General features: G+C 27.9%; 3 protein-coding genes across 3 annotated transcripts; all 3 read left to right on the top strand.

Annotated features, from left to right (window-relative positions):
• Positions 1–2,202: 2,202 nt before the first annotated feature.
• Positions 2,203–2,784, top strand: OCT59_007297 (uncharacterized protein; the record flags this gene model as incomplete). Its single annotated transcript, XM_025324595.1, has 2 exons — positions 2,203–2,320; positions 2,516–2,784. The coding sequence occupies 2 exons, from the start codon at positions 2,203–2,205 to the stop codon at positions 2,782–2,784; spliced, it is 387 nt and encodes a 128-aa protein (XP_025185320.1).
• Positions 2,785–10,936: 8,152 nt separating this feature from the next.
• OCT59_007296 (uncharacterized protein) lies at positions 10,937–11,863 on the top strand (the record flags this gene model as incomplete). The annotated part of the gene is made up of 3 exons (XM_066147771.1): positions 10,937–10,941; positions 11,018–11,457; positions 11,547–11,863. The coding sequence occupies 3 exons, from the start codon at positions 10,937–10,939 to the stop codon at positions 11,861–11,863; spliced, it is 762 nt and encodes a 253-aa protein (XP_065998609.1).
• A 1,273-nt stretch (positions 11,864–13,136) lies between these two features.
• Positions 13,137–13,930, top strand: OCT59_007295 (uncharacterized protein; the record flags this gene model as incomplete). The annotated part of the gene is made up of 2 exons (XM_066147763.1): positions 13,137–13,803; positions 13,893–13,930. The coding sequence occupies 2 exons, from the start codon at positions 13,137–13,139 to the stop codon at positions 13,928–13,930; spliced, it is 705 nt and encodes a 234-aa protein (XP_065998608.1).
• Between the last annotated feature and the right edge of the window lie 539 nt (positions 13,931–14,469).

Here is a 14,469-nt window from a genome sequence, read left to right as displayed (position 1 = left end):
AAATTGGATACCGGAATCCCGCAAGTAAAGTTTTAAAGTTTCGAAACTTTACGAAACTTAATAAAAAAACGTTTAAATTTAACGTTTTTTTATTATTTTTATTAATTTTTTTTGCAGGAAATCAGCTCCAAATTGGATACCGAAATCCCGCAAGTAAAGTTTCGATTTTCGAAACTTTTTGACGCAAATTAATAAAAAAAACGTTTAATTTAACGTTTTTTTTATTATTTTTTATTATTTTTTTTGCAGGAAATCAGCTCCAAATTGGATACCGGAATCCCGCAAGTAAAGTTTCGAAGTTTCGAAACTTTATGAAACTTAATAAAAAACGTTTAAATTAACGTTTTTTTATTAGATTTTATTATTTTTTTTGCAGGGAAATCAGCTCCAAATTGTACCAGAATCCCGCAGGTAAAGTTTCGTCAAAACTTTTTGACACAAATTAATAAAAAAACGTTTAATTTAACGTTTTTTTTATTATTTTTTATTATTTTTTTTTGCAGGAAATCAGCTCCAAATTGTACCGGAATCTCCGCAGGTAAAGTTTCGATTTTTCGAAACTTTTTGACGAAACTTAATAAAAATGTTTAATTTAACATTTTTTATTATATTTTATTAATTTTTTTGTATGGAAATTGGCTTCGATTTGCCATCCTACAGGTAACGTTTTGATTTTTGAAACTTGAAACTTAAAAAAAAACGTTATTTTAATGTTTTTTCTTTTTTTTTTGTAGGAAAATCATCTCCAATTTGTAGAAACAAATGGGAATTAAGGAATTTAACGTATACCGGATTTGTTAGAAAGTTGGGATGATTTTTGGTGAAATTGTTTTATATGTATATGTAATATTTTAAATTTTAGAATAAAATTTACTGTAATTTGCGATACAATTCAGAATACAAATCAGAATAAATTTTTTACTACAAATCGGAATAAATTTTACTACAAATCAGAATAAATTTTACTACAAATCGGAATAAATTTTACTACAATTCGGAATAAATTTTACTACAAATCAGAATAAATTTTACTACAAATTGGAATAAATTTTACTACAAATCGGAATAAATTTTACTACAATTTGGAATAAATTTTACTACAATTCAGAAAATTTTGTCACAAATTTACCATAATTCAGAATAAATTCACTGCAATTCGGTAAATTTATGAATAATATTTTTTAAACAATTCGGATTAAAAATACTAAGCAATTCAGATACAATTCAGACATTCTGATCGGCATCGATCGGCCTGCCAATCAGAATTTTGCCTAAATTAATAAATCGGCCATATTTATCACCAAATTCAGCCTAAAATCGGACATCCGATTTCTAGCCGATTTGGACTATTTCGACCAGTGTCTTTTACTGTAATTTAATAATCAATCATATAGTCACAATTACTAATTTAATATTTAATAGTTTTTATTGTAAAAAATAACATAACCATAATTATTAGTGAATTATTTATTGTGTAAAATTTTATTAATTGTCCGGAGCGAAGCGAAGGACTATATATGTCTACGCACTATGATGATCTATGGAAATAACGTGTAAATTTTCAATCACGTGAGTTTCTCTGTCCAGGAATTCCAAGGCGTTATGCTGCTAATCAGCAGAAAATTACCAGAATTCCAAGGCGTTATGCTACTAATTAGTAGAATATCGCTAAATCTTTATTTATTATACCTCGCTCCGGACTTACAACGGTTCCCGTTTCCTAGTATATATATAAAAGGAATGTTATATAATTTGAATATAATAAAATATTAATTTTTTTATTTATTGTTTGAATCATTTTTTTACCACTCAAATAAATAAAATTAAATGACAAAATTCTCTAATAAAAATTTTACTTCAATATTTGTAGTATTTATAAGTAAAACTCAATTTTTTTCTAATAAATACTTTATCCTCTTCTTTATTTTTTTCAAAATGGATATCTGTGAAGCTGTTTCTTCTATTTAAAATAAAAATAAAATCAATGTTCATGGCTATCTCATAGTTAAAGACAAAAAAAAAAACAACTCATATTATTGGTATTGTGAAAAATGGGATCAACTATAATGCAATAGACAAGCTACAATTATGTTTACCAAAAATTAACATCATCTTGTAAAGTTTACAGATCATAACTATGCTGCAGATATCTTTACAACATCTAATAATATCAACTATCTGTTTCAATTATCCTTTTAGATAATGGACGGTACTTTCAAAACTGTTCCAACAAGTTTTAAACAACTCTATACAATTCATGAAAGTGTCGAAAGTAGTGAAAACTCTCAAATTATGCCTCTTGTGTTTTCACTAATATCAAGTAAATTAGAGGAGTGCTATAAAGCATTGTTTTAAAATTTAATCAACTTTGATGATGAACATAATATTGATCTACAACCACAGTATATATTAACAGATTTTGAAAAAGCTTCAATCAATACAGTTCATATAGAAATACATGGTGTTCAAAATAAAGGCTGCCATTTTTATTTGTTCTAAAATGTATATTATAAAGTGCAAGCATTTGGCCTTGCTTCTCAATATGCAAGTGATAAAAATATTAGTTTATTTGTTAGATATATCCCAGCACTTGCATTTTTGCCTTGTAATAATATTCCAGCTGCATTTGATGAATTAAGGAGTAATATGCCATTAAACATGTTACCAGAAGTCAATGAACTTTTGGATTGGTTTGAGATTTATTATATTCATAAAAAGGTAATTCATAGATTAAGAAATGGAAATGTAGTTTGTTCTGAGCCATTATTTCCACCATCTTTATGATCAATCACTGAAAATATAGAATATACATTTTCAAAAACATAGAATTTAGCAAAGGTATGGTATAGGAGATGGAAGACATTGGTGGGTCATACACATGCATATGGGATTATTTAAAATCATAAAGGAGTTGCAAAATAAGCAGTATTAAATTGAGATTAAGGTTGAGTTAATTCTTCGAGAAAATTTATGACTTAAGCAAAAAAAACATAATAGAGAATATGAAAACAGAATCCAGGTGGTTTATAATGATCAGAAAAATAGACTATTATTGAACTTTCTTTGAGGAATAACTCATAATATTTCATTTTAATTAGTTTATATATTTATATTTTATTCATTTTATGTATTAGAAACATTAAGCATAAATTTTTATCAGTGTTAATATATGATATAGAATTTCTAAGATATATATAAATATTTTAATTACATAAGCATTAAATATAATAGTATTATGAAATTATATATTAAATATAGAAAACAGCTAAATAAAATAAAATTTCACAATAATGAATTTTTTATAATGCTATTTTTTTTGTATTTTTTTTATTAATATTTTTAGTTGTTGGTGAAATGATCCTGTCAGTGAAATGATTTTGTTGATAAAATGATTGTCAGTAAAATAACTGTAAGTGAAATGATCCTGTCGGTAAAATGACTGTCAGTAAGTTAATTGTTAGTAAGATGATTTTTGGTGAAATAAATGCGTTCTCTCAATAGTGTTACCTAAAATTTCAAATGAACAATCAGTAAATATAACGAAAATAAATAATAGAAAATTCATGATAAAATATATTATATATATCTATGTTAATAAAAAATATTATTTGATCAGAAATGCCTTCATTCTTAATCAAAGTATTTATAGTTTTCTTTGCCCTAAAATTGATTTTTTATCTCTTACTTCAGAATTAAAGATCAGCACATTATTCATAATACATGAAAAATTCAACCTTTTTTGACTCCCATTGACAGTATGATTCAATCTCAATTTATAATTTTTATAAAATTGCCAAATCCCTCAGAAGGTTACCGATTGTAACATATAGTATTCCAATACTATAGATTGTGCCATCAAAAAGTTGAAACTAATCCAAATTTAAAATCAATCTGAAATGCAAATCAGCAACATAATCAGATCAAAAAAATTATTCAAACTTTTATCTGTTGTTTCTTTAAAAGTTTTCCAAACTTCACCATTATGCATATATATCAGTTAGAATATTATCAAAAATTGGATCATTTATCTAATGCCTTAAAGAACTTTTGATGTTTTACATAAGACTACAATTGGAATATCATCAGCTCTAAATAGTAAAAAAAGATTAGCTCTTCAACATTTTTTCCTTTAGAATTAACAAAAATACTTAAATCTAACTTACAATCTATAGAAAATTCATTTGCTAAATGACTATGCTTACTATTATCATTTATACCTATAAAATTAGTAATTAGGCCTAATGATTTTTTAAAAGTGGCATTATGTAATAGCAATGTTAAGTTAGCATTTAATACTGGTTCAGTCAACTTAAATGGATTATTATCGGTTATTTCAAGCCACTCGTTAGCTGTAAAGGTATTATAAGCTGAATTTTTGATTGTCAATCATCATGATCGTGAAAAATGCTTTGTAACTTGTTCTTCTGATCGTATTAAGAATTAGATGATGTCATCGATTATACAAGTAGAGCTAATTCAGAACTATAATTGATGCCAAAGCCCTAATGTAATGAAAAAAAATATATTAATAAATATGCGATAAAATATTTTGAAATATTTAATTAATACTTACAGTAGATCAAAAGTATCATGCCATATTTAGTTTTTTAATACTGTGTTTTATATTATAAAGAGAGTTGGTTTGAAATTGTCTAAATTTTTTTGTGACATTGATTTCACCAACTTTTCACTAAAATACGAAAATAATAATTATAATTATATAACAACAAAAATAAAATTTTGATTTATAACATACTTGAACTTTAGATTTTATTTTCAATTATTTTTCAAGATTATCAAAATAATAATTTATTCAGTCATCTATAACTTTCTCAACTTCTTCACCTGAGGTAAAATCATCAGATTCATTATTGTTGAATTTATTACTGATACTGTACACAAATATACGAAGAAATGTTTAATAAATATACGGGCACTGAAAAGTTTAAGCGATCACTATTAATAAGATCAAAAATCTATCTTGAAAGGTATTGAGATTATACTTTTCGTCAAAATGATAAAATACTAATTAAATTTATTTTGACAGACGTAATGTATTTTGACAGACGTAATTAATTTATAGTAATTTTATAATAAATAGTGAATTGATCCGTTCGCCAAAATACGACATAATTAATTAGCGGAGAAGTATAATTGAGATATCTCAAAAAGAGTTAAATTACATGGAAATGGCATAATATCACCATCATGATAAACTCTTTTTGCCATCTGATCTTCATTATAATCTCATGGCTATTTCTTTTTTTTTCGCAAATATTAAAGTACTTTAATTTGACTCATTCTAAATTAATGTTCCAATCCAATTAGCCGCTATTCAGATTTTTTGACGGATATCCAGATTAGAGATATGATCCGGTCATCCGGAATCCTGTCATCCTATCAAAATCCGGATTTAAGCTACAATCCGGATTGAGTTTTTTTGAAAGGATGATATACGTATTACAAAATTTTGACAGGATTTTCATCAGATCATCCGTATAAATCTGTTCAATCTGGTGAATATGATTGGTTAATTAATATAAATTTAAATTCCTAATCAGCAGTAATAAAATGCATGTATTTACTATACAAAGAAACTAAGAATGCAATACACGATGCAGAATAAATGCACAAAAATTACGCATTATCTATTTCTACTTACAATCTACATAAATATATAATAAATAATAATAATGACTGAAGTTGAAGGAACTCATGATAATAGTGACACAGAAATTGAGCAACCAAACCAAAAAAGAATAAAATTAAGGGTCCAGTATATTACGTCATCATTTGTATATGACCATATGACGATCATTTTATATGATCACGTGACCACGAAATTGACGAGAAAACTCTTGGAAAAATAAAATATTTCCCAACCTACCATATGAATTTTATTAAATATACGTTCAAATAATAAATATAATGCATCCTATCTACATTTTAACCATTTATAAATATTTCTATATATTTTATTGACAAAACTTAATGAAAATACCATTTGCTTGATTGATATTGTACATAAGGTTGCTTGTCTAAACCTCTTCAAAATCCTACGATTAGTTTCATCAAAATTTTACTATAGATTTATTATAGTTTCGGCAGAGTTTCGGCAGTTTCGGCATTTATAATAAGTTTCGGCAGTTTCGCCTTTCTCCAAAGTTTCGCCAGTTTTTTAATATAACTTTAATATAGTTTCGGCAGAATTTCACTTTTCGGCGAAACGCCATCTTGCCTAAACCTCTAGGTTTCGGCAAGCAACCTTAATTGTACATTAAAAATAATAACTCCACAAACGCCAAATATATAATTCAAAGTTATTAAATTAATTTATTTGCCTTTCCATTTCATTATAAAATTATAATAATCTAATTATTACTTCACAACACATGAAATATTTTGTATTTAGTTTAAAAGAACAAATACGCTTAAGATAATAAAAAAATAAATGGTATTAGTAAAAATTTTTATTTGAATATGATGCTTGCTAATTTTTTGATATAAATTATTTAACTAATTACTATATTATTAAGTCTCAAAGTTTCGCAAGTTTTAAGTTAATTTAAAGTTAGTCTAATTAGAGAATTCGCAACTTACCTTAGAGAATTCGCAACTACTGTTAACTTCATATGGTAGTTTTTCGTTGTAAACTATATTTATACTATACTTTTTTAAAGTTTATTTGAAAAACCAGAAACTTTGGCTCTCTAACAGATATTTTTAAGCAGGAGTTTGAAAAATATTAAAAAATTTTTTCTTGTAACGAAAGTAAAAAAAAGATGATCTCCAATTTTTTGCCATATAGGGGATGACGTAATATACTGGACCCTTAAATGAAAGACGTGGTGGGAGTAAAGTTAGAAGTTGGATTTGGAAATATTTTGAGCCTAGTTTTAAGGAAGGAGTATGATATGCAATTTGTAAAGTAGAAGTAGTAGTTGGAAAGGAATGTAGAAAGACTTACAAGATAGGAACGTCAACTAGTAATTGTTCTGACCATTTTGCAAATATTCACGGAATAACTTAAGAACAAGAAGAGCCCAATGTAAGTAAATTTTATTATTAAATTATTAATTATACAGTATATGTAAAATCTTAAATATATTATGCTTTTTATTAAAAAACAAAGGTAAATCAAAATCAAAATATTAAAGACGCATTTTCTAAAATGACTTATCATCAAGAATCACATCAACTTGAATTGTGCCAACATCTTACAGATTGGGTCATATGTGATTCTCAGCCACTTACAGTTCTTGAAAGTCCAGCATTTAAACAATTAATTTTTCAACTAGATCTAAAATTTCAAATACCCAATCCAAAATATATCAAATTACTTATTTATAAGGCATATAATTACTTAAAGTCATTAATTATAGAAAAATTGGAGAAAGACGCTAATGCAGTATCTTTAACTTGTGATCTTTGGACAGGATGTAATCGCCAAGAGTTTCTAGGAATAACTTGTTCATATCTTGATCCTGAATTTCTTTTTTTTTTTTTTTTCTGCAGCGCATTTGCAGTTTTATTAAAGTAAAAAAATAAAAAGATATATACAAAGTAAAATTTCCTAATAACTACTCTAATATAATTAAACTACAAACTACTCGTTATACCGGTAGTACCCTACGTGTGCACTGTCAAGTGATCGTTTGACTCTGTAGGTAGACTTCATTTAGTAACGGGTCATCTTAACCTAAAGACCCTATCTTCAATGTCTGGTGATCACGGGACCCAAATCCTGAATTTTAACTTCATGAAGTTATCCTTTCGGTTCAATATATTTTATATCCCCATACAGCTGATCATATTGGTGATACATTACTTGCAGTGTTAAATGAATAAGGACTTCGGGATAAAACTTTTATGATAACTACAGACAACGGTTCTAATATGCGAAAAGCTATCAAAGATTTGGAGTTGGCAGCAGAAAATATAATGTGGCAGCCTTGTACTGCCCACACGTTACAACTTGTAGTCGGAAAAGGTCTGGCGCCTATTAAATCACTAGTTAGTCATACTAAACGTCTTATTGATTTTTTTATGAGTCCGAAGCAATCAGAACGTCTTGAAAAAATTCAAAAACAATTTATACAGCCAGTAAGTTTAAGTCAAATACAATATATTAAATTTTAATTTTAATTTTAATTATATTCTAATTTAAATTCAATGTAATATTAGAATTCCAATAGCTCCTCAAGGACTCCTATAGTAAGTTTAATTTTATTAAATTACATGTAGTTCTATAATGTAATAAATTATAATTTACATAGTCTTTTCAAATATTAATTTATATTATATAATTTAGGATGCAGGAAAAACAGCAAAATATTTAAGGCATGTTATTGCTGATGTCCCAACACATTAGAATTCCAGTTACTTAGCGTAGTGTCAACTTTTAGAGTTAAAAGGATATATTCGTACATTTGAAGCTAATCTAGCTGAAGAAACTGATCAAGACTCAAAAAAGGATTCTCAAAGATTAACCAAAGTGATGCTAACAAATGATGAATGGGATTTACTTCGTGATTTAATTTTTATATTAGGACCTTTTGAAGAAGCAACCGGTATCTTAGAGGTAGTAATTATTCTACTCACAGTATTATGAAACCTTTGATAACTGAAATTATTAACAAGCTTAAACCCGATGAACCTAACGAAAATACAATGAATATTAATATCGAAAATTTGGAAGATGTCTTTGTATGGAATGAAGATCAAGACAATCCAAATAATCCTAATAATGAAAAAAATACTAATGAGCATCAAAAAAATGTAGATTTAAATCAGCCCATGCAAATCTCAGGAGTTCTAAAAAAAGTGAAAGATACTTTATATCAAGCAATGCTCTTTTATTGGAAAAATGAACGTGAAATATCATACCTACTATCAATTCTTGATCCTCGGATTAAAAAGCTTGATTTTGCACCATATGAAATAGAGCAAACTCTGAACTCTTTAAAAAACAAGTATAGGAAGATGAAACTTAGTATGTCATCACATTTACAGTCTTCTCCAATTCCTATGCCTGTTACAATTACCACTCCTTTTCTTGGTCCTACACCATCCTCTACACTTTATAAATCAACCCTTTTTGATATTTTTAATCATCCATCACCTGCTAATAACCGAAATGAACTTAATGAATATCTTGCTATTCCACAAATACCATTTAATATTGATCCTTTTTCCTGGTGGAAAATTAACAAAGAAAAATTTCCAATATTGAGTGAATTGGCACGTGCTTATCTTTCAGTATCAGCTACCTCAACTCCAAGTGAGAGACTGTTTTCAGATTGCGGAAATTTAATGGGTCTTAAGAGAACACGTATCAGTCCAGAATTTTTTAAAAGAATAATGTTTTTGAAAAGAAATTACAATATTTTGGATACAATTTACAAACCATTCTTACCAAAAAACTAATATAATGTAATATATACAATTAATATGATAATAAATACAAATTAACAATACAAATTTACAATAAAATAATAAAATAATGAAGCGAAAATATGCGTATATGAAAATTTTTTTATTATTTGCATCCTGTGACCTGTATTACGTTGTCAAATCTGATTATCCGTTCAAATCCAGTTTATCCGTACAATATATACAGATGAATTTTTTTTTTTGAACAAATAAGGATCTAAATATAGATTCTATGTTTTTGACCAAATGCAATTTGGATCATTCGGATTTGACTGGATCATAACTCTAATCTGGATATTGGTGGTTATATGGATAACGGATAAGTTAACAGATCAGATCACACGGATGATGGATAATAACAGATCGGATTTCTCGGATGACAGATAATAACAGATTCATCTGACGGATATCCAACAAATTTAATTTATAATGATTCAGATCCCGCCAAATCACGTGACATTACACAAATTTCCAAAAAAAGAAATTTTGATTTCTGTGAAAATTGGAATTCTTATTGTACAAGTATCCAAAAAAGGAAATTCCAGTACTGATCAGTTAATGCCAGCTGGAATTATATAATATACAAATTTTAATGGTATTAACAGATAATCCAGATATTCCTTAAGGATGATCCGGATGATCCGGATAATACTTATGCAGATATTCCAGATGTTGGATTTCTAATCGGATCAGATAAACAGATGGTGGATTCTAATCGGATCAGATAAAATGGTGACGGATATCCTCAGATTGGAATACTATTCTAAATAAGACCCTGGAAAATACTTATATATGTAAGGTACCAAGGTGCTTAGCCAACATAGTAAAGTTTTATGATGTAAGAATTTTATAATGCTTAATTTTAAGAAAATTTTATACTATGTAAGATAATTAAATTGCATATTTTTGGTATTATTTTTAAATACTAAGAGTTTTTAATTGCTTATTTTTCATATTTATATAACTTTTTAAAATATTATATATTGAATTTATAATTAATTTTTATTTTATTTTCACTAACGGTGAGTGTTAATTTTGTACTACATTTCACAATTTTATATAAGAATTAATTTAAAATTCACCCCAGATTATTTTTAATTTTAATCACCCGAATAAGGTTGCTTGCCGAAACCTAGGGGTTTAGGCAAGATGGCGTTTCGCCGAAAAGCGAAATTCTGCTGAAACTATATTAAAGTTATATTAAAAAACTGGCGAAACTTTGGAGAAAGGCGAAACTGCCGAAACTTATTATAAATGCCGAAACTGCCGAAACTCTGCCAAAACTATAATAAATCTATAGTAAAATTTTGACGAAACTAATCGTAGGATTTTGAAGAGGTTTAGACAAGCAACCTTACACCCGAGGTGATTACTTTAATTTTTAAATTTAATTTCACCCCTGGGTTATTTTAAATAAATTTTAATATTATTTCACCTCGGGTGATTTTAAATTTTTTTTCACCTGAGGTGAATTTAATTTTCGTTTATAAAGATGTGATAATTAATGCAGTATCGCTTATCCTTGCAAATTCTTTACCATAATGGAATGAGACTGGGAATCCTACATAAATTTTCCCAAAGATAGCGAAGATACCTTTTATACATCTTTTCCCGAAAGTAATAGTAGTGAGTTAGAGAATATTACTCCTCCTAATAGTTATTTTTCCGTTGAGTTAGAGAATATTACTATACCTCCTAATAGTTATTTTTCCGTTGAAGATACTAGTATACCTCCAAACAATAATTTTTCCATCATAGAACCTCTATCTAATGCAATAGAATCTATAGAACTATCTGAACCTTTATCTAACGATACAAGCACTTCTGATTATTCTACTTATCAGTATAATTTCACTATTGGAAATAGTTTTGATGACTGGGAATCTGTTGATAGATTTATACATGAATATTGCCTAGAAAGAGGCTTTGGTTATCAGGTTTATCGAAATGATAAAGACTTAAATGATCATACTATTACCCGTCGCAAATCATTTCGTTGTTCTCTAAGTGGTAATTATGAGGCACGTAAGAAAATTGATCAGAATGAACATCGTGTGTGAGACTCTAACAAAACAGGATGTGATTGCATTGCAACTTCAAATTACCAAAAACAGAGCAACAAATAAGATGTACAACATTAGTAGATGTACATAATCATGAATTAAATCCCACTGAGATTGCTCATCTTAATGCAAGATATCGTCAATTCAATGATGACATGGTACAGGATTTGAGATTTTTTACAGATTGCAAGGTTGCGCCCATTATACAATTAGAGATTCTTAAGAAAAAACATCCACATCATATTTTTCATAAGCAAGATGTCTATAATTCAATCTATAAGCTACGTGAAAATTGTAAAGATGAATCTCCAGACTCTGGTTCATTTCTTAATAGTCTTTTTGAAAAAATGACTGAGGATCCGAATTGAAAAGTGTTCATTCGTCACTCTGGTAATGAACGTCGTTTATCGGGCATTTTTTGGATGTCATCTGAGCAGCAGGACTTGTATCACCGTTTTCATGATGTATTATTGAATGACAATACATGCAAAACTAACAAATACAACATGTATCTAAGTGTATTCATAGTCAGGGATAATTATGGAAGGTTCCGGAATGTGGCAAATGCACTTGTAGAGGATGAGATGGCATCTACATATACGTGGATCCTGCAATGCTTAACAAAGGCAACTAATAATTTGGCTCCAAAATCATTTTGGACTGATTCTGAACCTGGTCTAATCAATGCAGCATCTCACGTTTTCCCGGTAACACCTCATTTTCACTGTCTTTTTCATATATTGCAGAATATTATAAAACATCTTAAAGCAAAATTAGGCGAAAATTTTCTTTCTTTTAGTAAAGCATTTTATTCATGTCGAAATGCTTTAAGTATTGAATTATTTGAACAAAAATGGAAATCAATGATAGATTTATTTCCAGAATGTCAATCTTATATGACAAAAGCTTTATATCCTAATCGTTCTAGTTGGGCTAAATCTTATTTACCATTCCAATTTAATGGTGGAATACAGAGTACTCAAAGCGTTAAATCTTTTAATGCTATTATCAAGAAAGCAGTAAACAGCACTAGCACTCTCTGTGACGTTGAAAAAGCTATTGACAAAAGACATGAAAGTGAATCCAAATATTGTCAACTAATTGATCTTAAAGCACGTCAAACAACAGTTGGGATTCCTCATTTATCATCCCAGTTTTTTTCTAATATTGACGTAATTCTTATCCATTTCTTAACACCACTTGTATTGTCATGGCAAAGGTTTCAGATTTCTCAGTCATTTACTTATGAAGGTCAATTGGTAACATCATTTATTGAGGTAATAAATCATTTCGCAAATCATGTGTTTAAGTTTGATATGAAAATATTAATATTTACTTCATTTGTTATATATTATATAGGATTTGGAGTCTAATACCACCAGTACTGATTTTGTAGAGAATCTAGTTGACGAACCCCAAGTAACATTACAATCACTTCTAAGTGGTATTGAACTTGGGAATATTATTGAAACATGGAGAATACGTCGTATAGGTGGATTACCACAACGTGAAAATTTAGTGGCACTGTTATCTGATGGAACTCACCTCTGTACCTGCATGGAAACAGTTACAAAAGGCATTATCTGTCGCCATTTCTGGAGGGTAATGTTATATTCAAGTTCGGCAAAATTTCATATCAGCATGATACCTGCTAGATGGTACAAAGATAACATAACTAATTTGGATTGCAGTTTTGAAAATTCACCAGTTCTTTCTGCAATAGAACCTGTAGATACTTCAACATCATCAGTGCTACCACCTCAAAATAACTTTACACTTCAAAGTTTGCGTTATTTTCAAGGAGTAGAACATATTCAACCTAATGAAATCATGCGCCAAAATAATTCCAAAAGAAATCGATTTGGAATTGCATTTTCTACAGCAAAAACTGCTATAAATGTTGCTTTGAAAACAAAAACTGATGAAGAATTAATTAAGATACTAAAAGATTTTATTGCAGCCAAACATGAAATACAATCAGAAAGAAATGATCATACTAATAATAATTTAGAAGTGAATAATTATACAGAAGATCAATCGAGACAAGATACTAGCAATATAATTATTCCTTTACAACAGCACTTAATTGGGCAGATTACTAATCCTAATGTTACTAAAATACGAGGTGCTCTCTCAAAGAAAAGATTGAAGAGCGCTATGAAATTATCAAAAAAACGGGTCCCGATGCAAGAAAACCTGAATGATCCAAATTATCAAGTGGCAAAGAGTCAACGCAGGTGTCTGTTATGCGGAAAACCTGGTCATTACCAGAAAAAGTGTCCAAATGCTAGGGATGGGAAATATAGAGGTATTATACTATACTTCCATAGTTTTATACCAGAGTGCACTCTTTATTTGATTTTTTATTGTACTAATAACTACTTTAATTAATATGAGAGCAGCGTAGATTTTTATGTATTGTAACTCTATATTAGAAAATTATAATCGGAGAGGAGAACGACAGATATTTTTGATGTAATTCTTAATGTAATTCAAATACTAATAAAAACATTATTTGTTGTTATAAACGAGATTTATTAATGTAAATTATATAACTGATAATACATATGTTATTTATTATATTAAAAAATAAATTAATTTTTTTTTGAAACGTAAAATTCGATGTCACATGACCAGGTGATTTTCACTCGGGGTGAGCGTTAAAATTATCCTTTATATAAATACATAAACAAAAATTTTTTTTTGATGAAATTTCATTTTTTTTTTCAATGTTTTATTAATTATCTGTCAATAGTATCTTTTGAATTTTTATTAAACTCAGTGTATTATTTTTAATATAAAATTACTATATTATACATGTTTATTTTGTTAAATAAAATTACTATAAATATGTTTTACTTTAAAATATAATTTCACTACTCACCACTTTGGTTATATCAAATTATCTTTTATATTTAAGTAAGTTTGTTCAGCAAGTTAAATCTACTTGTATTTTAAGGCTAAGTATGATATT

Source organism: Rhizophagus irregularis, chromosome 15 (genome assembly GCF_026210795.1).
Source record: "Rhizophagus irregularis chromosome 15, complete sequence".
Classification (NCBI taxonomy): Eukaryota; Fungi; Glomeromycota; class Glomeromycetes; order Glomerales; family Glomeraceae; genus Rhizophagus; species Rhizophagus irregularis.
This window is presented reverse-complemented; position numbering and strand designations above follow the sequence as displayed.